The 26081-nt window shown below is 41.4% G+C and overlaps 2 protein-coding genes across 2 annotated transcripts in view; both read left to right on the top strand.

The window, feature by feature from the left end:
• The window catches only part of ATAD2 (ATPase family AAA domain containing 2), a 40119-nt gene extending 18662 nt beyond the window's left edge, over positions 1–21457 (top strand). The window contains exons 14-28 of the mRNA XM_071738309.1: positions 2255–2414; positions 4402–4492; positions 4914–5228; positions 6252–6366; positions 7309–7492; positions 10226–10411; positions 11710–11845; positions 11979–12175; positions 13388–13547; positions 13910–14032; positions 14129–14278; positions 15453–15842; positions 17836–17954; positions 18639–18767; positions 20218–21457. Of these exons, the coding sequence (XP_071594410.1) occupies positions 2255–2414; positions 4402–4492; positions 4914–5228; positions 6252–6366; positions 7309–7492; positions 10226–10411; positions 11710–11845; positions 11979–12175; positions 13388–13547; positions 13910–14032; positions 14129–14278; positions 15453–15842; positions 17836–17954; positions 18639–18767; positions 20218–20259 (2497 nt within the window). The 3' untranslated portion in view covers positions 20260–21457. The remainder of the gene's footprint in view (positions 1–2254; positions 2415–4401; positions 4493–4913; positions 5229–6251; positions 6367–7308; positions 7493–10225; positions 10412–11709; positions 11846–11978; positions 12176–13387; positions 13548–13909; positions 14033–14128; positions 14279–15452; positions 15843–17835; positions 17955–18638; positions 18768–20217) is intronic.
• Positions 1–26081, top strand: part of ANXA13 (annexin A13) — a 194937-nt gene that overhangs the window by 136051 nt on the left and 32805 nt on the right. The window lies entirely within an intron of this gene.

Here is a 26081-nt window from a genome sequence, read left to right as displayed (position 1 = left end):
CTGCAAAGAAAGCCAACAGGATGCTGGGCTGCATCAACAAGGGCATCACCAGCAGACACAGAGAAGTCACCATCCTGCTCTACTCAGTGCTTGTCAGACCTGGAATACTCACCTGGAGTACTGCATCCAGTTTTGGTCCCTGCAGACAGACTGCAGCGGGTCCAGGGAAGAGCCATGAAGTTAAACAGAGGACTGGAGCACCTGATATATGAGGAGAGACTGAGAAAACTGGGTTCATCCTTGAGTAGAGAAGGCTTAGGGGAGATGTTATTACAATGTGCCAGTACTTAAAGGGGGTTACAAAGAAGATGGAGACTCCCAATTTACAAGGAGTCACATGGACAAGACATGGGGCAATGGGCACAAGTTGCTCCTGGGGAGATCCCCGTTGACCACAAGAGGAAAATTTTTCACTATGGGGACAGTCAGACATTGGAATGGTCTCCCAGGGGAAGTGGTGGATTCCCCAACTTTAGTAAGTTTTAAGTCTCAGCTCAATGGGGTGCTGAGACATATCATATAAACAGTAATGTTAGAAGGGTTGGATCAGATGATCCTGAGCTGGCTGGTGTTGCTGAGCCACTCTCCATCATTTTTTTTAAATCACGGAGAATTGGAGAGGTGCCTGAGGACTGGAAGAAAAGCAGCATTGCTCCAGTCTTCAGAAAGGGCAAGAAGAAAGGCCCAGGCAACTACAGACAAGTCAGCCTCACCTTCATCCCTGGAAAAGTGATGGAACAGCTCATTCTGGAAGCCATCTCTAACCACTTGAAACAAGAGAAGGCTATCAGAAGTAGCCAATATGGTTTTACTGAGGGGAGAGGAAATCTTGCTTGACTTACCTGATATCCTTCTATGAAGGAATGACCAAATGAGTAGATGAAGGGAGAGCAGGGGATGTCATATACCATGACTTCAGTAAAGCTTTCAACATCCTTGTAAAAAAACTCAGGGAATGTGGGACAGACCATTGGACTGTGAGATGGATTGATAACTGGCTCAACAACAGAGTTCAGAGAGTTGTGGTCAGCAGTACAGAGAAAAGTTGGAGGCCTGTGGCCAGTGGTGTTCCCTAGGGATCAACACTGGGTCCAGTTTTGTTCAATATCTTCAGCAGCGACCTGGATGAGGGGATGGATTGTACCCTCAGCAAGGTCACTGATGATACAAAGGTGGGAGGGATGGCTGATACACCAGAGAGCTGTGCTGCTATCCAACAAGATCTGGAGAGCTGGGCAAAAGTCAGCCTCATGAAGTTCAATAAGGACAAGTGTAGAGTCCTTCATCTGAGTAGGAATAACACCAACTACCAGTACCAAGTAGGGGACATCCTGCTGGAAAGCAGCTCCATGGAGAAAGACCTTGGAGTCCTAGTGGATAGTAAGTTCTCCATGGGACAGCAATTTGCCCTTGTGACCAAGAGGGTCAATGATATCCTAGGGTGCCTCAGGAGATGTGTGTCTAGCAGACCTAGGTAGGTTCTCCTCCCCCTTTACTCTGCCCTGATGAGACCACACATGGAATCCTGTATCTGGGTTTGGGCTCCCCAGTTCAAGAGAGACAGGATCCAATGGAGGGCTACAAGGATGATTAAGGGACTTGAAAATCTCTGCTGTGAAGAAAGACTGAGAGAACTGGGGCTGTTTTAGTCTTGAGAAAAGAAGGCTGAGAGGGTTGAGGGGTGGGTATCAAGAGGATGAGGCCAGTCTCTTTTCAGTGGTGCCCAGTAATAGGACAAGGAATAATGGGTTTAAACTAGAACATAGGAAGTTCTACCTCAACATGAAGAGAAACTTCTTTACTGTGAGGGTGAGGGAGAACTGGAACAGGCTGCCCAGAGAGGTTGTGGATTCTCCTCTGGAGACTTTCAAAACCTGCCTGGATGTGTTCCTGTATGGCCTGCCCTGGGTTATCCTGCTTTGGCAGGTGGGGGGTGGGTGGATGAAGTCATCTCTGCAGGTCCCTTCCAACCCCTAACATTCTATGGTTCTGTGATTCTGTGGTTCTTCAGGTTCCTTCCAATCCTTCCAACCTGACATTCTATGGTTCTGGGATTCTATGGTTCTTAAGGTTCCTTCCAACCTGACATTCTATGGTTCTGGGATTCTGTGGTTCTTAAGGTTCCTTCCAACCTGACATTCCATGGTTCTGTGATCTCATCAGGACAGCTTGACCGTTTGGAATGTTCACTGGAGACGGTGGTGTAGCACGTAAGCAGCTAAACCAGTGGGTGACTTGTTTTTTTTCCTGTTAGCTCTATTGTATCAACTCTCCTGGCACTCATGGATGGCCTGGACAGCAGAGGAGAGATTGTGGTAATTGGAGCAACTAACAGACTGGATTCCATAGATCCGGCTTTACGGCGACCTGGACGCTTTGATAGAGAGTTCCTCTTCAGCTTGCCAAATAAAGAGGTCAGTTTAAATTCAGCCTTAACGATAGCCTGGCAGTCCATCTTCATAACAAAACCACATAACAATGCAGTATCACAGAGCAGTTAAAGCTAAAATCAGTGTTGTACAACTTGGGCAGAAGAGGGATCTCTGGAGAGACTGTGCTGTATAGAGGAGGGCAGATCTGGTACTGAATTGAGATGCTTAAGATGATTTCAAGTAGTTCTGCAATTAGTTTTGGTTTCACTGTGCCCAGCCAAGAAAATGGGATGATGCCAATCCCTGAAATGTTTAAGGAAGAGTGAATATATGAATACTCTATGTCCTCCTTAAGTTATGGACATAGAGCTCCTGGAACATGTCCAGAAGAAGGCCATCAAACTGATCATAGGGCTGAGCACTTCCCCTGTGAAGACAGGCTAAGCAAGTTGGGGTCAGGCTGGAGAAAGGAGGCTCTGAGGTGATCTCATAGCAACTTTGCAATATCTGAAGGGTGCCTACAAGAAAGCTGGGGTAGGGCTTTTTGCACTTGTGTAGTGAGAGGACATGGGGAAATGGTTTCAAACTTGAAGAGGGGAGATTTAGGCTAGACATTGGGAAAAAATTCTTTCCTGTGAGGGTGGTGAGATGCTGGAACAGGTTGCCCAAGAAAGTTGTGGCTTCCCCCTCCCTGGAAGTGTTCAAGGCCAGGTTGGATGGGACTTTGAGCAACCTGGTCTAGTGGAAGGTGTCCCTGCCCATGCAGGGGGGTTGGAACTGGATGATCTTTAGGGTTCCTTCCAGCCTTAGCCATTCTATGGTTCTGTGTTCTATGTTCTATGACTAAGTGAGAAATTCCTACTGCCATCTTGAAAATGCCATAAATATCAAGAATTCTTTTTGCTAACAAAAAAGCTTTTCAAGGATGGTGCTGAAAAAACTTAAGATTTTTCATTCCCAAATTGGTTCATGTTTGCTTACTTGTGTAATCCAGTCACTTTCATCCTGACACGCTCTTTCTCTCAGCTCTTGGTTTATGACTGGATAGTTTGCATTTCTATGTTGGATTGTTCCTAGGCTGGATATCCTGGGTGATACCTCTAAAGTATTCTCGGATCTCATGTTCTTACTGGTATTAACATGGACCTGGACAAAGATGTGAAATATGTTGCACAGGTGCAGGGCTTGCGATGCTTCTACAATGGCATTTGCCAAGCTATGCAAAAACAGGTCTGTAGCAAACAAAAAATACTGCAGGGGTTAAGATCTTGTGTAGAACTGGAAGCCCCTTTCTATGTTTTTTTCTCTGCCTGTCTCAGATGCTTCTTTTTCTCTTATTAGCACTTTTGGGAAAAACGATTAATTGCTTGCTTATTGGTTTGAAGGCCAGTGAAAGTCACTAAACAACCTATTTAACAAAGAACATTGTCTCCAGTTTTTATCTGCTTCCAGGAATAGGAGAGGAAGTTTCCATGAAACAAATCTAATGTATGAATCTCTGCTGTGGAAGGATTCTAGAAATCTGCCATAATCAGTTTGTGTACCAGGAAATACTTAAAGTCTCGCTAAGATCAGAGATGGGGACAGGCAATGTTTGACAGTTTCTGGAATAGTGGCAGTCATTTGAGTCTTAATTATGTTTCTTCTTTGTTGTAATTGTAGCAATTGGAGATATAGTGCTAGGACTTTTTTTTCCTTGAACTAACTGGCAGAAGAGCATATTTGATTAACTAATGCACGTGTCACCAGGAATTTTTGCTACATTTGAGAGAATTTTCTTTGTTGAAAAACCTTGTTTGCATATAAATGTTTTTACTACAGTTTTTTTCCTCAGAATCACTAGGTGCCAACCTGGTGCAAATTTTTTTTTTTTTTAGAATCTAGAAATGCCTTTGATTTCCCTGCAGGCCCCCAGAAAGTTATTGGAATTATTTAAATTTAGCAGATAAGAAAAGTATTAGTACTAAGGAGTTTGCTTTTGGGGGATTTTTCTAAGAAAAAACTTAAACTGCAACCATTTTGTTTCCAGGCCAGAAAAGAAATTCTCAAGATACACACACAAGACTGGACCCCTAAGCCATCGGATGCATTTCTTGAAGAGCTAGCTGAAAAATGTGTTGGTAAGTTTGAAAACAGAGTTCCTGCAAGAGGCTGAATTCTGAGCAATCTGAGCTTGTAGCAGGCAGTACTTGAGCTCTTGTGCCTTGCTGCAGAGCGAGGCAGTGAGGCAGCTGGCACACCTTGTGAGCAAACTAAGGTTTATGCCTCTTTACTTTTCTTTTTCACTTTGAGAACATCAAACAGGGTTTGGCATCTGGTTCCAAAGCAGAATTTTGATAATGAGGCTGCATCACAAACACACAGTGTCAGGCTGCGAGCTACCCAACAAAACTTTTCTGCAGTGCAGTAACTCTTTAGATTCTCTCTTCACCTCTTAATTTTTGGCTGCCTATGAAGTGGTTCAGTGTTGCACTGTAGAAACTCTGCCCTTGATTTCTGTGTTGCCTGAGACTGACGTTTGATTTTTGTTTTGTTTTTTAGGATACTGTGGTGCTGATATTAAATCCCTGTGCGCTGAAGCCGCCCTCTGTGCCTTGCGCCGCCGCTATCCCCAGATATACCAGACCAGTGAGAAACTGCAATTAGATGTTGCTTCTATTAAAATAACAGCAGAGGATTTTGTTGTGGCCATACAGAAGATTGTTCCAGCTTCACAGAGGGCTGTGACTTCACCAGGGCGCGCACTCTCAGCTATTTCAAAACCACTGTTTGAAAATACACTAGAAAGAATTTTACAGGCCTTGGAAAGAGTATTTCCCCACGCAGAGCTTGCACTAAAGGCAGACCAGCAGCAAGGTATAACAACAGTATCAGCTTCTTTAAAATTATGCCAAAAGCAAGACCTGGTTTGTGCAACCAACAGAGACAAACCTCTCAGCTGCTGTGGCAGTAGAATTTTATAATGTGGGTGTGCACATCTTGATTTCAGGAATATCGTGCATAATCTCTTATTCTGGATTCTAAATGGAGGTGCAGGATGGGAGCTATGAATGACTTGCAACACACAGTAGAAAACTCTGCATTTCTGCACTCTCTTTCTGGCAGTAGCTAGCATCCCATTTATCACCTGAGGAGGTGGATTGAAGGCTTCATTGATTGAGGCACCTCTTTGCAAATAAAGGTTTCGGTGAGGGGAGAGGGGCATTTTCACATGAATGTTTCTAGTTTCTGTCTGCAGAATGTCAGGAGCACAATACAAGGGGTTTAAGCTGTAGACTAATTTAGCTATTATTATTTTTAACCATAGTCTCTTTAATTGAAATGTTAGTGGATCCCACCATACACTTGCAGGTGAGATCAGAATGTTTTAGTGGTGTATACTCTGGGGCTTGGCTGACATAGCATACATGAGCTCCCACTCCTAACTGCCTCAGGTTTAATCTGTCTGTTGTAAGAGCAAATAAATGGATAAAGTCACTCCCCTCCTGATTAATGGACACCCGTTAGTACCTTTCTTACGATGCTAATCCCTGGAGAACATTGTATCAGTATTATTCATTCCCAGGAGAGCTGGTAGATGGTTTGCATTGGTAAAAGAGAGGTAGAAACTTTGCCCCCCAGCACAATAAAACCAGAGAGGGTAGAGGTTTGGTAATTTCATCTCCTCTCTCGTGGCTGCCTTTCATTATCATCCTCCTTCAGTGAATGTTGAGGAGCCTTGTTTACAAGGTGTGTTGGTCTGTGTGCTCTGACTCTCTAGTCCCAGACAAATAGAAGTCTGGAAATGGAAATACAAGATAAGGGGTTTCGAAGCTGCATTAATGCAAGAGCAAGATATGGACTACTCAGGAAAGTTAACAAACCTCTCTTGTCTTTCAGACAGTGTAAATGGGATTTTAAGAGACTGTGCAGTTTACAGTGATGATGATGAATCACCATCAATCTTTGATGATAAGCCTGGTAGACAGAAGGAAAAATTCCTCAACTTTGGCAGGTGTTTGTCCCCTTTATATTCTCATTTTAAAGGTGGCTGGGTCTGTGAACAGTTTTGGTGTGAGGTGTGGTAGATGAAGAAGTAAAGTATGTGTGGGGGCTGATCAATATTTGCAAGAAATAAGCATGAAGATCCACCTGGGTACTAATGTTCTAAAAATGCACTGCCATAGCCCATCCAACTGAGCAGCCCAACCCTCTTCCAAAGTCAAAGTGGTCCACAGACAAGAATCTGTGGATGTAATCCATGGTATTCCTTGAAAGACTCAAGATCAAAGAAATGTACTGTCCTTTAAATGAAAAAAACCTCTGTGGGTGCTTGTAGCCGTATTTTGTCCTTCTGCCTTCCAAGACTGTTTCACCAGTAGTGAAACTCTATGTATTTAGAGTAGTGCAGTACTTTAACCCATCCAGTTGTGTTCTTCAGATACAGCACCCATGTGTTTCTGTGCCCACAATAATTTTTTTCATAAAATGTTGTTCTGCTTGTTCCTTCCTACCCTCTCTACTAACTGACTAAGTTTCAGGCAAACTTGACTCATTTGTTTAGAGGTCTCAAAGTTAAACTCAAGATGTACTGGAGATCAGTTTGTAGAGGCAGTGAAGAGATCCAAATTAGTGTGTGCAGAGACTTGTTATTCTCCCTGGCATCAGGTTACTGACCAGTTGCCATTTGTGTATTTAGCTGGACAGAAACCCTGGGTGGCTTAAGAGCTGTCACTTAATCTGGCCAAACACACAGTAGATATCCTGGGGACTGGCAGGATTTCTTAGGGCACAAGTTTGGAAGACAGTGGGCTTTGAGTCTTCCTGATCACAGACCAGGTTTCTTTGCTGGCATGGGGGGAGTATTTACCAAAAAAGAAGTGTATAGGAAAAAACTTTTATATGTGTGCCTATTTATCACTTCATTTTTAAACTTGTTTTTTTCTTCTTGTTCCAGAAATGCTTATTGCCAGCCAACATCTTGCAGGCCACGATTCTTACTCATTGGAGAGCCAGGATGTGGTCAGACTTCTCATTTGGGACCAGCAGTGATACATGCCCTGGAAAAGTTTCCAGTTTATAGTCTAGACCTATCTGTTTTATTTGTTAGCATCACATCACCAGAGGAAACATGTGCACAGGTATCTTTTTTTCTCTTTCGTCTCACAGGATTCATGAACTGTATATCAATTAGTAAAGTAAGCAGCATTCATTGTTAAAAGAAGTGGCCTGGTTTGAGTGTGCTATTATGTTGGCTTATGTCTGAAATCCACTTTTCTTCTAGATGGCATGATAAGGGTGTAATACCTGGCCTTATTTTCCATTCCAAATTAAAGAGTGAGGATAGTGCTAGCAGCTCAGGAAGATGGGAGGTGCTGCCAGTAAACTCTTATGGCAAGAAATGCTGCAGGTCTCAGTATGGTCAAGAAACTCATTTTCATTGCTCCCAGTAGATGGCTCTGCATCATCCTGGCTGTGTCTCATGCACTCTTTGTAGCCTTCTTGTTTTCTGTTTGTAAGGCAATTAAAGTTTTAGAGAGAAGTGTTTAATTTTACAAATGCTTATGCTGCAGTAAATATGTAGTGAAAGCACTAAAATTCATGTAACATGTTTGTACACTGGTGTGTTTTTCTTAACTAGAAAATTAAATAGAAGCAGATTTAGTGCAGTTTTCCTTTTTATCTTTAGGCAGACAATGGGTTTAGTTGTTTGTAATGGCTTAGTAAAATACTTTGACCTCTAGAAGCAACATTAGAGAGCTGTACAAGTAAGGACATACATATGGCATGACTGGATACTCCTTTGTCACATATGAGGAGCAAATCCCTTTTTGTTGTGTGATTGTAGCAGCTGCAGTCATACAACTACCATGTCTAGTCACTTCCCAGAGATAACACTTAAACTTCCCATCTTGAACTCCCTGAATCCTCATAATCTGAAAAGGGTACATGGCCTCTTCTTCAGCTGAGGTACATCTGTAGGCAATGGTTTATCATCCTCCAAAGCACATAGAATCACAGAATGGTTTGGGTTGGAAGGGACCTTAAAGATCATCCAGTTCCAACCCCGCTGCATGGGCAGGGGCATCTTCCATTAGGCCAGGTTGCTCAAAGTCCCATCCAACCTGGCCTTGAACACTTCCAGGGAGGGGGAAGCCACAACTTTCTTGGGCAACCTGTTCCAGCATCTCACCACCCTCACAGGAGAGAATTTGTTCCCAATATCTAGCCTAAACCTCCCCTCTTCAAATTTGAAACCATTTCCCCTTCTCCTCTCACTACACACCCATGTAAAAAGCCCTACTCCAGCTTTCTTGTAGGTCCCCTTCAGATATTGGAAGGTTTCTATAAGGTCACCTTAGAGCTTCCTCCAGGCTGAACAACCCAAACTTCCTCAGCCCGGCTTCATAGGGGAGGTGCTCCAGCCCTCTGATCATTTTAGTGCCTCTCCTCTGGACACGTTCCAGCAGCTCTGTGTCCTTCTTATGCTGGGGACCCAGAACTGGACACAATACTCCAGGTGGGGTCTCACAAGAGCAGAGTAGAGGGGGAGAATCACCTCCCTCAACTGCTGTCTGTGCTTCTTTTGTTGCAGCCCAGGACACAGTTGGCTTTCTGAGCTGCAAGCACACACTGACAGCTCATGTTGAGCTTCTGGTCCACCACCACCCCCAAGCCCTTCTCCTCAGGGCTGTCCACAATCTTTTCTCCTATTGGTGCATGGGATTGCCTCAACCCAGGTGCAGAACCTTGCACTTGGCCTTGTTGAACTTCATGCAGTTTGCATGAGTCCGCTTCTCAAGCCTGTCAGGGTTCCTCTGGATGGCAACCCTTCCCTCTAGCATGTTGAATTCACCACAAAGTTTGTTGTCATCAGCAAACTTGCTGGGATTGCATTCGCTTCCCACTGTCCGTGTCACAGACAAAGCTGTCAAACAGCACTGGTCTGAGCACTGACTCTTGAGGAATACCACTCCTCACACATCTCCATTTGGACTCTGAGTCACCCATCACAACTCTTTGTGTGTGACCAGCCAGCCAGTTCCTTATCCAACAAGGGGTCCATCCATCAAATCCATATGGCTCCAGTTTAGAGGTCAGAATGTCACGTGGGACAGTGTCAAATGCTTTGCACAGGGCCAGGTAGATGACCTCTGTTGCTCTGTCCCTGTCCACTGAGGCTGTGACCCCATCATAAAAGGCCACCAAATGAGTCAGGCAGGACTTGCCCTTAGTGAAGCCATGTTTTCTGTCACCAGTCACCCCTTTGTTATCTGCATGTCTTTGTAGAGCCTTCAGGAGGCTCCGTGATCTTGACATAATCTGGTCTGACAGATCTGTTGGTAACAAGAGACTGAGTGATGTGGCTATTCAGACAGGCAGAAGACTGGTCACCTCTTCTAAAATGTGCTTGAAGTTATGAATTGTAAACAGGATTCTTTTACATTGTCAGCCCACATCTTTTCTTTGTTCAGACTGTGTTCCAGGCCAACTTGGATATGTGGCACCTCTGAACTGAAAGTGGTGGAGTTGCAGTCATGTAGGGATTTACCCAGACTAACATGGTCTTGCCATTAGTCTTGTTTTTTTCAGGTGCACCACCACACTGGCTGAGTTGTGAGGCTCTTCAGGAGCTGTCTCACACCTAAGTAGTTTTGAAATCAGGCAGATATTCAGGTTCATTTTTGTCTGCTTATCAATGTCTATAATTGAGTCAAAGTGAAAATTTTGCCTTATTCTTTTGTTGGTTTTCTTGAATGTTTTCTTTTCAGGTAGTCCTGTGTCATAAGATAGTTCAACTGCTACCTGCATACTTACTGATTAGTGTTACTCTCTGTGGTTTAGTTTTCTCATCTAAGCTGTCATTTTTCCAGTTGATGAGAGAAGCTCAAAGAACAGCACCGAGTGTAATTTATATTCCACACATCCATGTGTGGTGGGAAACTGTTGGAATTCCCCTGAAAGCTACTTTTACAATGCTGCTACAGAACATGCCAACATTTGCTCCAGTTTTGCTCCTTGCAACATCTGATGTGTCTTACACAGGTCTCCCAGAAGAGGTATTCATGCTATTTGGTTTGTTTGTTTGTTTGTTTGAGGATTTTTTTTTTTGTTTGTTTCTTGTGAATTCCTTAATCTTTTAAGCACTGAAGTACTGTGTATTCTTCAGGAAATTCATATTGTTATTGTTCAGGCACCCTACCTAACCAGGCCTCTTAGAATTTGTTGAGATAAAGCAATGCTGAAAACATGTCTGAAGTGTCTTCTGTCTCAAGAGATTGTCTCCAATCCAACTTTTTCCTGTTTCTCACACATTCATGCCTATTACACAGATGTATAAATTTACTTTGACAATAATTCCAGTGATTTCAAGATGGTTAGGTATGCATTTAGTAAGAAATATACAGTAAATGTCCTTGAAATGTAAATGGGAAAAAGGTCTTTTTGCAGAAGACATTTCTATTGAAAAAGTACAGTGGTCTGTACTGACCACTAACAGTGATCACACTGTTAGTGATGGAATGTCATTTCAAGTTTAAATTACGTATTGAAATTTCAATGTCTTTATTCATGTAGGTGAAAGCTTTACAGATAAAAAAGCTAAGTTCAAACTTCTATTTGAGTAATTCACAATCAATTTTCAGTTGTGTTCCCTAAGCAAATTCAGTAAGTGTACAGACTTTGCTTTCTGAGAGTCTGTTAAAGGTGATCAAAATCTGAATATGCTGCTCTTGACTGTTTCGTCTCATTCTCTGGGAGGGGAGTGTGTGCTGAGAGGTGTTGCCTAGATGTGTTTATCATCAAAAGCTTTGAAAGGGCTGAGTTTTCAACAGAAATGTTTATGCTTAATAAATTAAGTTAATAAATTCTTTGTAAACTAAATATTGAAATTTCTTCTATACTTTTTGGTAATAGAGATTGAGAAGTTGACTAAAACTTGGAAGTATGCAATTTCAGACTCATAATTTCAATTACTTTAAAACCAAACCAAAATACCTCATATGAAAAGCCTGTACTTTTCTCCTAAACAGTGCCTGTTACCTCTGTAGCTGCCATAAAGTTTTGAACTGATAGACAGCAAGGGAGGTCAATACAAAACAAGCAGTCTTGGAGGTGGTGAATGTCATGATTTTATCAGTGTGTCACCTGGTCCCTTTGAGTTTTAACCCTAGAGATGTTCCTTAGAGAAGAAAATTTGATATGCTGAGTTAACATATGCAAATAGAGCCTTCTGAGGCCAAGAACATCACAGTTTATCTTATCCAGATGATTGTTCAATTTAATTTAGAAAACTTTTGGAGATAGAATATGAATTTGTGTGGTCTTATATCTGAAATACCTTCTCCTCATGTTTCAGATTAAAAAATTGTTCAACAATGATTATGGCGAAGTTTTCAGAGTACATTTGCCTAATAAGGATGAAAGAAGACAATTTTTTGAGGATTTAATCATAAATCAATCAGCTAAGCCTCCTGCATCAAAAAGCAACACAGGTGAGAGGATATACTGCATATAAAAATTAACTGGGAGTTAAAAGCTGTGCAGTATCTGCTTGGGGGGGTATTTTCAATCAGTAATTTTTCATATGCTTGTATGAATTGACTAAAAGTTTCTGATTAATTGAAGCTTGGCAGCCACTGGAAGTGCTGCCTGTAGCACCACCACCTAAGCCTCGACAGCTGACAGAGGAAGAAGAAAGACAGCTGGAGGAGCAGGAGGAGGATACATTGCGTGAACTGAGGATTTTCTTAAGGGATGTGACTCACAGACTTGCTGTTGACAGACGTTTCAGGGTATTTACAAAGCCTGTTGACCCGGAGGAGGTAAATTGGTGTTGAACTGTCATGCGATTTTATCTGAGTGTCTTCATATTTTCTCTCTGTATTTATTTCTTGGTGTTTGTGTGCTCTTCATAAGAAGATTTATCTTTGTTGTTAGGATTGTATTATTCTGACTTTTCATGAAGCAGAAAGTCAATTTTGCTTTTACTGCTGACTCCTTGAGGCTCTCAGATGTCTGTTGAGTATCCAGTGAAAGCCCAGCTTACATCCTGAAAGGCCTAAGGAATATTTCAGTTGGAAGGGACCTACAACAGTCATCTAGTCCAACTGCCAGGCAGACAGAGTTTTCCCATAAAAAGCCTTGGATCCATAGGCCTGTTGGAGCACTGGAAGGCACAGAGATCTCTTTCTTTATAAACAGTAGCTATATGACAATTTTAAAAAGGTCTAAAGCTTTTTAATTGACTGTCAGTAGTTTCTGTGAGAAGATGAGTGGAAGCAGCAGTTAAGATTCTATTCTCTGTTTCATCTGGGGCTTCTCAGTATATGATCAATCGTGAGGGCTGTGTGGTTTTTTCTTCCTCCCATACTCTTTATGTCTCTCTTTATCATTTCATCTATTGAATAAGTCAAAGCCTGGGGCAAATACTTCAAAGTCAGTTGTAGTTTTAATACAGCTTTGCATTTCAGCAAACTCCTGTTCTCCTAAGCATCCACTAACTTGCCTTTCTCTTGCCTTCTAGTTTCTGAGAGGTGAATAATTACAAAGACAGAGATGTCCTCATCTAAACTAGTCATTAGACTCCTCCTATGCTCTGAGCAAAGATATCCTCACTCTGGGTGCAGTTATCTCCTTGCAAAGTAGATGCCTAGGACAGACACTTGAGAGCTGCAATTCCTGCAGCCTTTTTCATGCTGCTAACAACAAAGAGAATCTTGGGTGACTTTACTGAGAAAGATTTCTTTGCTGTGATTTTTCTGAAGTGAAAGAAAATGAATCGCTTTGTGGTATCTGCTCCTTTCTCTGCCCCACACATGCTTCTGATTTCACTGCTCTTTTTCCCTCTTTGGGTCTGTATCTTCAAAGCCAGTTGAAATAATCCTTCTATTTTCAAGATACTAACTGGTTACTTTCTCCAACTTTTGATGTGTCATAAATATTCATGGGGTTGAGTAAATCCTTTACTTGACTTTATTAAAATAATTTTAGCAGAGACTTTGTTAAATCTCTGAGTGTGTGTGCTTCCCTTGCAGGTGCCTGATTATGACACAGTTATCAAACAGCCCATGGACCTTTCGACAATTCTCTCTAAGATTGACTTGCATCAGTACCTGACTGCAAGAGATTTCCTAAAAGACATTGATCTTATCTGTAGCAATGCTTTAGAGTACAACCCAGATAAAGATCCTGGAGGTGAGGATGTGTTTTCATCCTTAATTTGTAAAAAATTTAAGTGTATATGTGGATAAATGTCATCTGTGGACAGTAGATGTGGGATTAGAGCATTTTAGACACTCGCAGAGAGTTGGGGTTTTTTCCCATGTTTCTCCATGTTGTAGCATTAAACTGCTTGGGCAGGAAGTTGTGGCAAAAGTATTGATCAGGAACCAGTGCTATTGCTTTAGTAATTACCTTTTATGTTGTTATGCTGAAGATATTCACTGAGATAACCTTTCAGAACCTGCCTATAAAAAGGGCAACATCTTTCTAAGTAATCAAAAGAAAGGATTTCACTGGGCAGTAGAAAATACTCAGCTCTGACTGTCAAATTTCAGATCGCCTCATTAGGCACAGAGCTTGTACTCTGAGAGATAATGCATATGCCATAGTGAGGGAAGAACTGGATGAGGATTTTGAACAACGCTGTGAAGAAATTCAGGAATCTCGTAAGAAAAGAGGTATGGGTTTTGACACTACGGATTTTAAGACTTGTCTTGGTGTTTGTTACCAATAACACAAGACACAATTCTTTGCTCTCTGTTCTTTATTGCAAGGTTGTACCTCTTCAAAGTATGCTCCATCTTACTACCGTGTAATGCCGAAGGAGAACTCTGCTCCTGAGTGTAAGAGAACAGACCCAAAGTGTACAGAAGTCACGAAGATGCCAGCAGCACCAGTTGATTCCAGCACACCTCGCTCTCATGGCAAGTCACATTTTATTTGGACTTTGTTGGAGAAGGTCATTGGTACTTTCTCTGTTCCTGTGACATAACAGGTTTCTGTGATGCCTGGTTCTCCATGGCAGAGGCTTTACATCTTGTGATTTTCTTCAAAATGCGAGATAAATCCGTAGGTCATTTATTCATTATGGTTATGAAGTTCAAGTAGTGTGGCTGGCTTACATTGCAAGACACCAACTTTGGTGGCCCATCTGGCATTTAACAGCTCCTAAGTTGCTACCTCTCGAAGTCAAAAATGTTGTGCGTGGCAGCTTCTGAATTTCCAACTGGGTTTTAGTTACATGAAGCAGTATTTTTCCCTTCCCTGCCTTCAAATGCTAGAATCTGTGCCACCTCTTCCTGTGATTTCCAGTTGAAAGGGAGAAAGGGGGAAAACCAAGGAAAAAACAGTAATAATCAGTATCTAAAGGAGAGATGAGTATTTCCTCACTTTTCCTGTGAAAAGGGCATAAAAGGACAAAGGAACTTTGGTCTCTCTCAGTTAAAATGCCTGATGTGGTATGAAGTTTCCTGGTCTCACTGGCACGGCTGGGAATTTTGCCACTGACTTCACCCATGTGCTTTGTTCTGTACTCCATTAATACAAAGCATGGTGGGTTTTTCTGGAAGGCAAAAATCCAAAGTTTGTTTTACAAGGTTAACTGAATCAGGTAGCCTATTAAGTGTCAGTATTTATGGACAGGTTTTTTCTCCAGCACATATTCCCCTAAAATTGTCTCTTCAGCTTTGCCCACTCTGTGCTTAACTTTTGAAGTTTACAGCTTTAGGAAAGATTTGAAGGCAGGCTTATCTCCAAATGAGCTTTTCTGTTGTTCATCTGTATTAGTTGACATAAGACATCAAGTGACTTCACCCAATGATCTTGCTTTGCAGTAATACTTCTGATCTAAAGTAAGAATTTTCTCAGAAAATCCTGAGGATGATGAGTTTGTGAATGAAATCCTGTAGCTGGCTTTTAAAAATCTCATAGGAAATTTACCTCATTACCTTGCAACCCTTTTTCTAGACATGTGTAGGGAGCCAGACTATGGTACTTAAGCTCCCTTGATCATCTTCCTTGTAAGTCAAGATGTGGATGCTGAATTTTGAACGGAGAACTGTTAGGTAATGGGGTCCTTTTTCTTATCTCTCTTTACAGATATGTCAAAAAGAAAACGTAGGAAGAAGAAAGGGTCTTCAAGCCTTACAAAAAAGAAGATGAAGTTTCAGTTTAATAAAGAGAATAAAGTTCCAGAAGACCAAAATGAAGAAGAGAGTGATGAAGAGTTGACAGAAAAACAAGTTTGTAACACAGATCACACTGAAGCTGAGTCCACGCAGGACTCCTCTATGGAAGAAAATGAAAACATACTTCAAGAACGACAGAAAAATGGGAATGAAAATAAATCTGGGACAGAAAATGAGAGAGTTCTCCTTGTGGCTAGGTCTGCATCTGAAAGGAGAAGTGTCATGCTTCCTGAACATTCAGACCTTGGAAAGGAGAGGGAAATACCAGAAGCAGAAAGTTCTCAAGACAGAGATTCAAACGGTAAGTGAAAGGTCATGCAGGTGATATCACTCCTTTTTTCTCCCAATGAGGATTAAATTATTTATTAGGTTTTAGCCTGCTTTAATTTCATCCTATTATTTCTGTTTTATCCCTTAAAGTCAGCACACAGTGTTTTCCTGCATAATGATACTGTCCCTCTAGTTATGATAGCCAAACACCAGTTCTGCTGCAGCTGCAGGTTTTTTCATTCCAGTTGAAAAACAATAATGGCCTTTCTTTTATTGTATGAGTATCTTCCCAGTTATGAGCTGCATACTTAAAAAACTGTACCTTCAGACAATGGGGATGTAGAATAGAAGAATTATTCCTAGTGTTTGCAATGGAAGATGTGTTTCCAAACCTAAATTATTTTGGTGTTTTACTGTGCAAGGCTGTAATGGCAACAGGACTGTGGTTTTTTTCCTGGTTTTATCCTGTGCTTTTCTCCAGTGCCTTTTTTGTATATCTGAGTTCTTAATTTTTCATGGAGCAGTTATTTTTGCCAGAAAGGAAATAAGTGTAGAGCATTTCTCAGTGAAGAAATGGTAACAGTTAAGTCTCTGTCACTGCAGTGAGAGACTGTATTCCAGGGACAGGATCATAGAATCATAGAATCTGCTGGGTTGGAAGGGACCCATCAGGATCATCAAGTCCTACTCCTGTCCCTGTGTCATGCACCCCTAAGATCACACCATGTGCCTGAGAGCATCATAGAAATGCTTCTTGAACTCAGGCAGAGGCTCAGTGCTGTGACCACTGCCCTGGGGAGCCTGTTCCACTGCTCAACCACCCTCTGGGTAAAAAACCTTTTTCTAACAGCTAACCTAAACCTCCCCTGATTCAACTTGTACCATTTCCCTGAGTCCTGTCTCTAGTCACAGGAGTGAAGAAATGGATGACAGTCCCATCTCTTCCCCTCTAGAGGAAGACATATACTGTAATGAGGTCTCCCCTCAGCCTCCTTTTTTCCAGACTGAACAATCCAAGTGACCTCAGCCACTCCTCATAAGTCATTCTTTCCAGACTCTTCACTCATCCTTGTTGCTCATCCTTGTTGCTCATCATCCTCCAGTAGCTTGACATCTTTTTTTATACTTTGGTGCCCAAGACTGCACACAGTATTCAAGGTGAGGCTGTACCAGTGCAGAGTAAAGTGGCACAATCATCTCCCTTATCTGCCTTGTGACACTGTTCTTAATGCACTCCAGGACACAGTTGGTCCTCCTGGCTGCCAGGGCACACTGCTGGATCATGTTCAGTTTGCCATCAGCTAGGACCCCAGGTCCCTCTCTGCCTTGCTGTGATCCAGCCACTCACTCCTCAGTCTGCATGTGCCACCAGGGTTGCCCCATCCTAGGTGCAGAACTCAGCCCTTGCCCTTGTTAAACTTCATGTGGTTGGTGATTGTCCATCTCTAACCTGTCAAAGTCTCTCTGCAGGCCCTGCCTGCCCTTGAGGGAGTCAGCCACTCCTCCCAATCTTGTATCATCCGCAAACTTGCTTAAAATTCTTTCCAGTCTTGGTCCAAGTCATTGATAAAGATGTTGAAGAGGATGGGGCCAGGGATGGAGCCCTATGGGACCCCACTACTGACCAGTTGCCAGCCTGATGTTACCCCATTCACTGTCACTCTGTGCTCAACCTGTGAGCCAGTTGCTCACCCATTGTATAGCACAGTTGTCCAGCTGTACACTGGACATTTTATCCATGAGGATACTATGAGAGACAGTACCAAAAGCTTTCCTGAAGTACAGAAGTACATCCACTGGCTTCCCTTGATCCTTCAGGTGTGGTACAGTGTGGCCATCATGTTGAAAAGCAGAACAAGGGATCCCACTAGTCCTCATTTCCACAGGTTTTGTCACATCATCCCATTGTTCACTATTGGCAACCCTGGTTTTGTCTGTCCCCAACCCTGGTTTTACCCCTACCCAGAATAATTCACTGATACCAGATACAGAAATCCTGACTTAAGGAATTTATGTCATTCCAGATTTGTGGGTACACCGCATGACTCGTGGAAAACGCTCTCGGCTGGAAGAGCATCGGATGGCTGGGAAAGCAACAGAAGCTTCCCTGCAGCCAGTGACTGTGGATTACTATGAGCTCAAAGTAAGTGATTTCAATTTTGTTAATATCCAAGTAGGACATTACAACTGCACATGCAGCACGAAAATTAAGTTAACCAAAGGCAATTAAAACAATTTATGGGAAGGAGAACTTGTGAAAGAACTCACCCAGGAATGGACTATAACTCTTGTATTGCCACACCTGGTGTAATCTGCTCTTCTGGCTTTTGGTGAACTAAATGGTTCAACTCATGAGTAAAGGTGAGTACCTGAGGTTGCTTCTGTTGCCAGTGTAGCCTGGCTTCCAAGGACCCATTTTACAATGCCCTGCATCTCAGCTGGTTTCTCTAATGAAATCCAACAGTGCCTTTGCTGTGGCAGCTACTCTGTGACAAAGTGCATTGGGACATTCCCTGCTGCTCTGGAAGCTGTTGATTCCTAATTATGGTTGCTGATGAGATAGACTGATTAGTAAATAAAATATTGTCTGGAATGTAAGTTTTCCTTTTCTCTGAACTGAAAAATTAAATCCTTTTCTCCAGTTAAATTATGTGAGATACTTAATGTATTCTCTGAAGTGTCACTCATATTTTATTTAGCAGGATCAGAAAGCAGGCTGTCACTTCTATTTTTATTGTTTAGCTTCTGAAAACATCAGAGGCCTATGCAAAGGATCTTGTGCTATTCTAAACTGATAATTTCCTTTTTGTTTGGTTGTTTTTTTCAGCAACTGCTGCATTTTGTCACTGTGATAACAGAGAACTTGAGTATATTTCACCTGGAAAAACTGTATGCTCTTCTCAGTCAATGCATTTACCGTCATCGGGAAGATAGTGACAAAACTGAATTAGTGAAGGTAATTTTTTTTGTCTTCTAGCACTTTCTGTCACTGTTAGGCATGGCTGTGTTATGCACATGTATGTGTGCACTCTGACCATCACAACTATTTAGTATTACTCTTTACTGCTTAGTTGCCTGTGTTCTGGGACTTTATTTTAGTCTGCAAGAAAGACATTTAACCATTTGCAAAACCATTGTTGTATATTGTTGGCAGTTTCAGCAGGAAAAGGCTTCAATTTGAAGAAAATTCCCCAATTCTGCCCTCTCAGAGCAGTTACCCTCAGTCTGTGCACAGTTGTCCCCCTGCAGAATGTCAGTAGGGATGGGGGTGAAGGAAGGAGGATGCTTTGCCCTGTTGCTTCCTCTTTCTCTCCTTCCAGGCAGTCAGATGTGGTAAGAATAAGACATTGTAGAGCAGACATTACATTCTTTAAAAGAAATCAAGTATGACACGTAGCAAAATTGTGAGACTTTCCTCTTGTCTCAACCATCATCTCTCTTGTAGCAAGCATGGCTCGAGCATCTTTGATTTGACATAAGAGGAGATTTCTACCCATGCTAGTTTAATGCTAATGAGTCAAGTTGTATTTTCTGTGCCTGCAAGAGAGGATTTCTGAGTTTCCAGAACTCAGCAGAACTCTTACAGAGGCACCCATGTTCCCAGTCAGGCATTCCCAGTATCAAATTGATTTAGGTAGGCTGGAAATTCAGTCTTCAGATTTAGTAAGATCCTTGTGTCCAGTTGTCTTTGAGATGCTGTGCCTGAGAATAGATACAATTCCTTCTGCTTCTTGGTCTGCCTTAGTAAAGAGGAAGCATCTTCTCTTTGGCCCAGGTCATCTCCATCACTTCTAACACATCTGATAAGAAGTTAGAACAGACTGTTCTGACTGAGCAACAGAGAGGATTATTTGGATTCAGAGAGGCCATTCCTGAAAAAGGCACCCTTCTCTCATCCAGTATAACAACATGTTTTTTACATGAGAAGGGATTTATTGCTATTCTCTGAGTTTCTGTGATGTGACTTTTAAAGCTTATATTAAAGGAGAATTGATTTGTTTCTTACTTCTACCTGTAACAAAATAGTGTCTCCTCTTCAGAGTAATTTCAAGTTGGCCAGGAGCAAGCTCTACTATATGGTGAGACTGTAAACAAGTAATCATTCAGAGTGAGAGAGTATTTCCAGCTTTTAGCTGTAGCTTTTCAGGATCTGCCTTCTCTTTCTAGCTGCTGAAGGCACTCTTGATACAGGTCCATGCTGTTTCTTTAGCATACTCCCTGTTTTGGATGAACAAGGATGTGTTTGAAGCCAGTGGGTCTAGAGAACTGTCATGATGGTGCTAGCACGTGTAGTTGCCAAAATAATACTTGCATTTACATACAGATTCTTTGTTCTTATGATGAAGAAATGAACAGGATTCTTAAGCTTTTCTTCATGCTAATGTGCTGTTCTTTTTTCTTGTTAGGAAATGAAGAAAGAAATTGCAGCCTTCAGTTCTGTTCAGTGATACTTAAATTCACCACACCTGGCTCTACTCTCTAATGTTTTTTTTTTCATTGCATGTTGTTATATGCATAACTCCATATATATTTATATAGAGCAAATATATCTTAATATTCTAAAAGCTCAAATAAAGTTCTTAAACTGCTATTTTCATCCTTTATATTGTTTTATGATACATACTGCTGTGATTACCTTTGGAATGCTGCATATTGGAACATCTCCCAGATAATTTCTGTACATCTCTCTAAAGGAAAAGAATTGAAAACTTGATAAACCTTTATCATTGTTTTTCAGCTTGTGAGAATACATTTTTCTGAAGTAGTCTGTGGTGCTCTGCAGTCCACTGAATAATATATCATAAAGGTTTTAAATGAAACCTCATTTTGCTCTATGAAAAGTAAATCCTGTAGGAACCTCTTAATGCAGTTCAGAGGTAATTTTTTTTTAATTACATGATAGCACCTCAGGTGTCTTTCATATGGAATTAACAAATTCAAGATATGGGAGAAACACTCTTTCCACAAACATAAGAACTTTTGCTGTGGCACTTTTTTGCCTGTCAGAAAAACCTAACTTGAAACAAAGTCAGATTTACTACTGTAACTTCCTAGGGTAAAGTTTATTCTTCCTTGTAAAAAATTACAGTCTTCTGGATACTGGAGAATAGCATTTTAATATAAATTTTTAGTTGCAGATCAGATGGCTTGTAGTTTGAGTTAAATTGTAAATAGTTTTCTATTTATCTGGAGAGAATTATAGTTGTTTACTACATGAAACTGAGTATATTGTCAGTGAAAAATATATTTAAGTATAAAAGCAAAGCAATACCCCGTTTTGAAGACTTATGCCTCTTCAAACCAGCAGAGCAAATGTCTCTCAGTTAATTTGAGAGTGTTATTAAAAAAATTGATAATAAGTTAGGCAAAGTTTAATTTGATGAGAATAAAATTTTGTATCAGTTGTGATAAACTTATATGGCACAATACATTGCTGTTGTGTTATGTCACCTCACATACACAACACCTGTGATCCTGAATGCTTAACTGTGCAATCCCCTGTGTGTGTTTGATTTCTTATCTATGTTTTCTGTTGGGTTTTTTTGCTTCCTTTCTAGTGTGTTTGTCCAACCATTTGTGTACTATGAAGATTTTTTTCTTCCATCTGTACTGTTGGGATGGGTATTAATAAAAAATGAGTCACCTGTGGGCTTTTTTTGACTGCTCTGTTTCAATCACAGATTAATTTTGATTATGAACAAGCTAATACTTACCAGCATGAATCTTAAGATGTAAAATAAAAACTCTATGTGAGCAGCTTCCCCCACTCCTGGTGTATTGGTTCTACAACAAAGGCAAGCACAGGAAGAAGAAAATTATACTGAAAATTGTAAACATATTCATGTAATGTTTTACTACATTGGAAATATAAAATGATCAGAGGGCTGGAGCACCTCCCCTATGAAGACAGGCTCAAGACGTTGGGGTTGTTCAGCCTGGAAAAGAGGAGGCTCTGAAGTGACCTTATAGCTGAAGGGGCCCTACAGGAAAGCTGGGGTAGGGCTTTTTACACAGATGTGCAGTGAGAGGACAAGGGGAAATGGTTTCAAACTTGAAAAGGGGAGATTCATGCTGGACATCTGGAAAAAAATCTTTCCTGGGGGGATGGTGAGATGCTGGAACAGGTTGCCCAAGGAAGTGGTGGCTGCCCCTTCCCTGGAAGTGTTTAAGAACAGGTTGGTGTGGCCTCGAGCAACCTGATCTAGTAGAAGGTGTCCCTGCCCATGCAGGGGTTTTCAAAGCAGATGACCCAAACCATTCTCTGATAGATGATATGAAACACTGACAACATCCCATTTCATTGGAGGGGACTGACAAAAAACAAAAAAATGAGTTCTAAGAACTGATCACAGAATATGACAGTTACAACTTGGAGAGAACACAGTGCATTTTAAACTTACCAGATCAGAAAAAAAAAATTTCTCCAGTTGCCTTGGCTGCACTCATTGGCAAGTGCACAAGCAACAAGTGTTTTGCCAGTCCCTGGTGGACCATAGAAGAGACAGCTTCTGCAATTAAAGAGACAAAAAAGATGCACATAAGAAAAACATCACAGAAAAGTACCTATTGCCATCCCTAGAACACAGCACAGCACTGAGGAGCCAGACAAGGGCAAACTTCAGTGCAGAATCTGAGGCTGGGCTAACAGGAATTGCCAGGTCTGACTTCAGTGATTCACTGCACAGTCATTTCTGTTTTCACAAAAAGCAAGATTTGACAGCACAGCATCTCGTTCTCCCTTAGAAAGCTTTTAAATTACTGGCTTTGGTCTCCCAAACTCTAATTTGGTCTCCCACCAACTGCTAATGGGAAAGGAAGAAGAATTCTAAAGCTGGGATGAGTATTCTGCACTTCCAAATACAGTCATCAACTAGGAAAGCCAATACACTGCTGTTTCAAAAATCAATTCAATGGTAGAAAGCAGCAAAACATGGAAAGATTTTTCTTTTCACTATTAGTATACTTCTAAAGTTTCTGAAAGCACAGAATTTGAAGTCTTATTTCAATATACCTTGACTGAGCTTCGGTGACCAGTATGTAGAGCTAACAATTATATCTCTTAACAGATTTATGCTCTTTTTCATAACAGAGAAGTAATTCAGCAGTGTAAGAAGTGGACAGATTCTTATTTTAGCCCAGGAACAAGAACTGCAAATTTCTAGTTGCAAGTACGATCAACTGCAAAAATTGACACTTGAGCACTTGGCAAAAAGGGGAGTCAGTTGGAGAGACAACTGGACTTACATGGAAAAAATTACAGTTGACTATCAAGAGAAAATTCCTTCCTGCTTATAACCTAATCAAGTTGACTTGTCCATTGAACATTTAGGAATATCCGGGCCCCAAAACACATACTGACATCTTTCAAAGACTCTTGCTTCTACATCCAAAAACTTACAGTCTAAGGAGAGGCTTGTTCACCATGTTTCAGACACTGGGCTGAAAACCAGATTTTAATCTGTTCCTCTGTGTACTTAGCTTGAGTGGAAAGAACAGTGATTTCTGACATGGTTGGGTATGGGAATTTGTTGTAGGTGTTGAGCAGAAGAGGATTGTTATCCAAAGCAGTATTATAGGCTGGAATGCTGTTGACAGGTATTAGGACTTTTGGAATCAGGTTTGAGTTCTGTGGAGCTGTAACAGCTGTTATAACCTGTGCCACCCCAGGCTGAAGCACTGGTGCTGGAGTCACCACTGCACCGGCCACATCTGCTGCACTGCAAACAACTGAGTGGCTCCCTTTGGACTCAGGAACTGCCGGAGGTTGGTTTTCCACTGCTTCTTCAGAGTTTGGCTCATTCTCTGTTCCCTTTTCTTCACCAGGAATGTCATCGACGACATTGTGGAAAACAGCAATACGTTTAGTCTCAGCTTTATTTTTCATCATTTTCATAATAGGAGTTTTGCTAATTGAGATCCCTGATGAGGGGACCTCAGAAGACTCAGCCTGTTCAGCATTTTCTTCTCTAACAAAACTCCCATCAAAAGTGAGGTCGTTCACTGTTTGTTCGAAGATTGTCTGATTATTACGTTTCACCATGGTCAATTTAAAATTCTCCTCTCCAGGGTGGTACTTCAGATTATGTTCTGAGAGAGCATCATATCTTTTGGTAAGGAAATTACATTCTACACAAACGTAGGAGGAATTTAGTACTACGTTGGGATGTTCCGAATCCACATGAAAAGTAAACAGATTGAGATCTGGTGTTTGAAAAGTACAGTATTTACACTCATAACCACCTTCTACTTTATTTGCATTTTTCTGATTGTCTGAATCCACACACTCATGAACATCCTCATCACTTGTTACACTCTCTGCTGTGGGGTTATCTGCTGGTGTCAGTACAGGTGGTCCTTCCTCCAAGTCAGATACCATTTCCAGATCTGGATCCTGCTCATTGGCCAAGACCATGCATGGTGTTGTTGATTTTCGTTTGCTTGCCATGCCTGTTACGTGTAAATGATACCAATTGGTCAGACACAGACTTAGCTTCAGGCTCTTCTTGATTAATATTAGTAATGGCTTTTGGTACTTCAAGTCAGTTCTTGTAATGTCTCAACATTTATCCCATTAGCAGCTTTTCTTTTGTAGTGCAATCAGATTAAAAAGAGACAGTTGAGGATGAGATGCTGAGCCACACTCTTCTAAAGTCCACATCCACCACCTGTAGCAAAGAAGAGACAGTGGAATTAGTTCAGCTGAAAGAGGAACTTCCAGCCCAATACCTCCTGTAGCTTAAGGTAAGTCAGGCCTTTGGGGTTCATGCTGACACTCTTCACCCCCTGAAACCAGCAGACCCATTCCAAGGACACATGCCTGAAGCTAAGTTAAGAAAGCCTGAAAATTGTTTTAGCTCAGGTCCAGGCAGTGAAAGACATAAAACATACTGTAAAACAGGTAACTTTCTGACTGTTTCCTTTTCTTCAGAAGCCTTTTTCTTGGCACAATGCTGAGCTCAGTTCTCACACATCATTTTTGCAGTCTTGCTTTTGGAGTGCTTTGCCTCCATGATGACTTCTCCTGACTGCCCTGTGAGCTCAACTCCTTCCTATCACAAACTCAACCCCAGTACAACATCTCCACTGCTGACTCTGCCATGTCTTTGGTGTCAGAGGTTGTGAAGGGTCCCAAAAAAGGCAGCCCAGGGTGTTTTCCTGTTGCATTCTGCATGCGAGCATGAGCACGTGCAGGGCCTTTCTCCCAGGTCTGAACATAGGCAAAACAATGCCTTTTTAAGGCACTTTGGCAGACAAAAGATGACTGGCCTTTCTTCCTAGCTCCCCAGATGTCATTATCCAATTGAAGACAATCCCAAACCAATAAAAGTTGATTGCTAGCACATGGCAATTAACTAAAATCTCTTTTCATGCCACTATGCATTAACAGGAACATGACTGATTGTGGGAACCACACCAGAGAGAAAAGATATTAAAGACTGATACAGCAAGCAGAAGCCAAACAAAATTATATATTCTCTGATTAGAATTCCCTGCCCATCTCTAAGAAAAAAAAAAAAAAAAAAAAAAAAAAAAAAAGTACCAGCATATGAAGTTGAGGCCTATACAAATTCAGAGAAGAATTAAAATCTTAATTAGCACAGACTTGAGTTAATTTTATCCTGCAGAGACCATGAGTAGTCTGTTGGAAATTATACACAAACTTCTACAGAGGTTCTGGAATACTTTTCTTCTTGAAATAAAATCAGACACTGATTTCACATACCAAAGACCCCAGAAGTACACCCATTTTTAGACAGTGGAGCATTCCCAAGTTTGCGAAATGTTCATATCCAAGGGAACACTCAGATGTTCCAGGAGGTTTAGAAAGGAACATCATGTAGCATGTTAAGAACAGCAGGCCAGTTCTGTTCATGACCAAGTCTTAAAGAAAAACAAGCAGTGTAAAAGGAAGAATTACCTTTCAAAGAGGAAAGATATGTGTTCGTATTCCTGAATAAAAAGGCTTGGAGGTTCATGTGTTTGTTTTACACAATCAAGAACAAAAAGAGAGCCTGAACTCCATCTCAGAGGATGTGATAAATGACTTGAACACTGTGTATGGTGTTGAAGGAAGAGTAAAGATACCAGGAGGAGTAAAGGCTGTGGAACTGGTAAAGATATCTCCCAAGCCAGGAACCTGACTGGTAAGATGAAAACAATATCCCATTATGTTGGAAGCTCACAGAGGTTTGGAACTGCTCACAGGTAAGTTCTTATCTACCTAAGATTTTAAACCAACAAGTGAGAGGGAAGCTTAGGAACTGAGCAA

The sequence above is a fragment of the Heliangelus exortis genome, chromosome 2 (assembly GCF_036169615.1).
Source record: "Heliangelus exortis chromosome 2, bHelExo1.hap1, whole genome shotgun sequence".
In the NCBI taxonomy this organism is placed as follows: domain Eukaryota; kingdom Metazoa; phylum Chordata; class Aves; order Apodiformes; family Trochilidae; genus Heliangelus; species Heliangelus exortis.
Note: the sequence above shows the minus strand (reverse complement) of the source record. Positions and strands in the feature narration are given on the sequence as shown.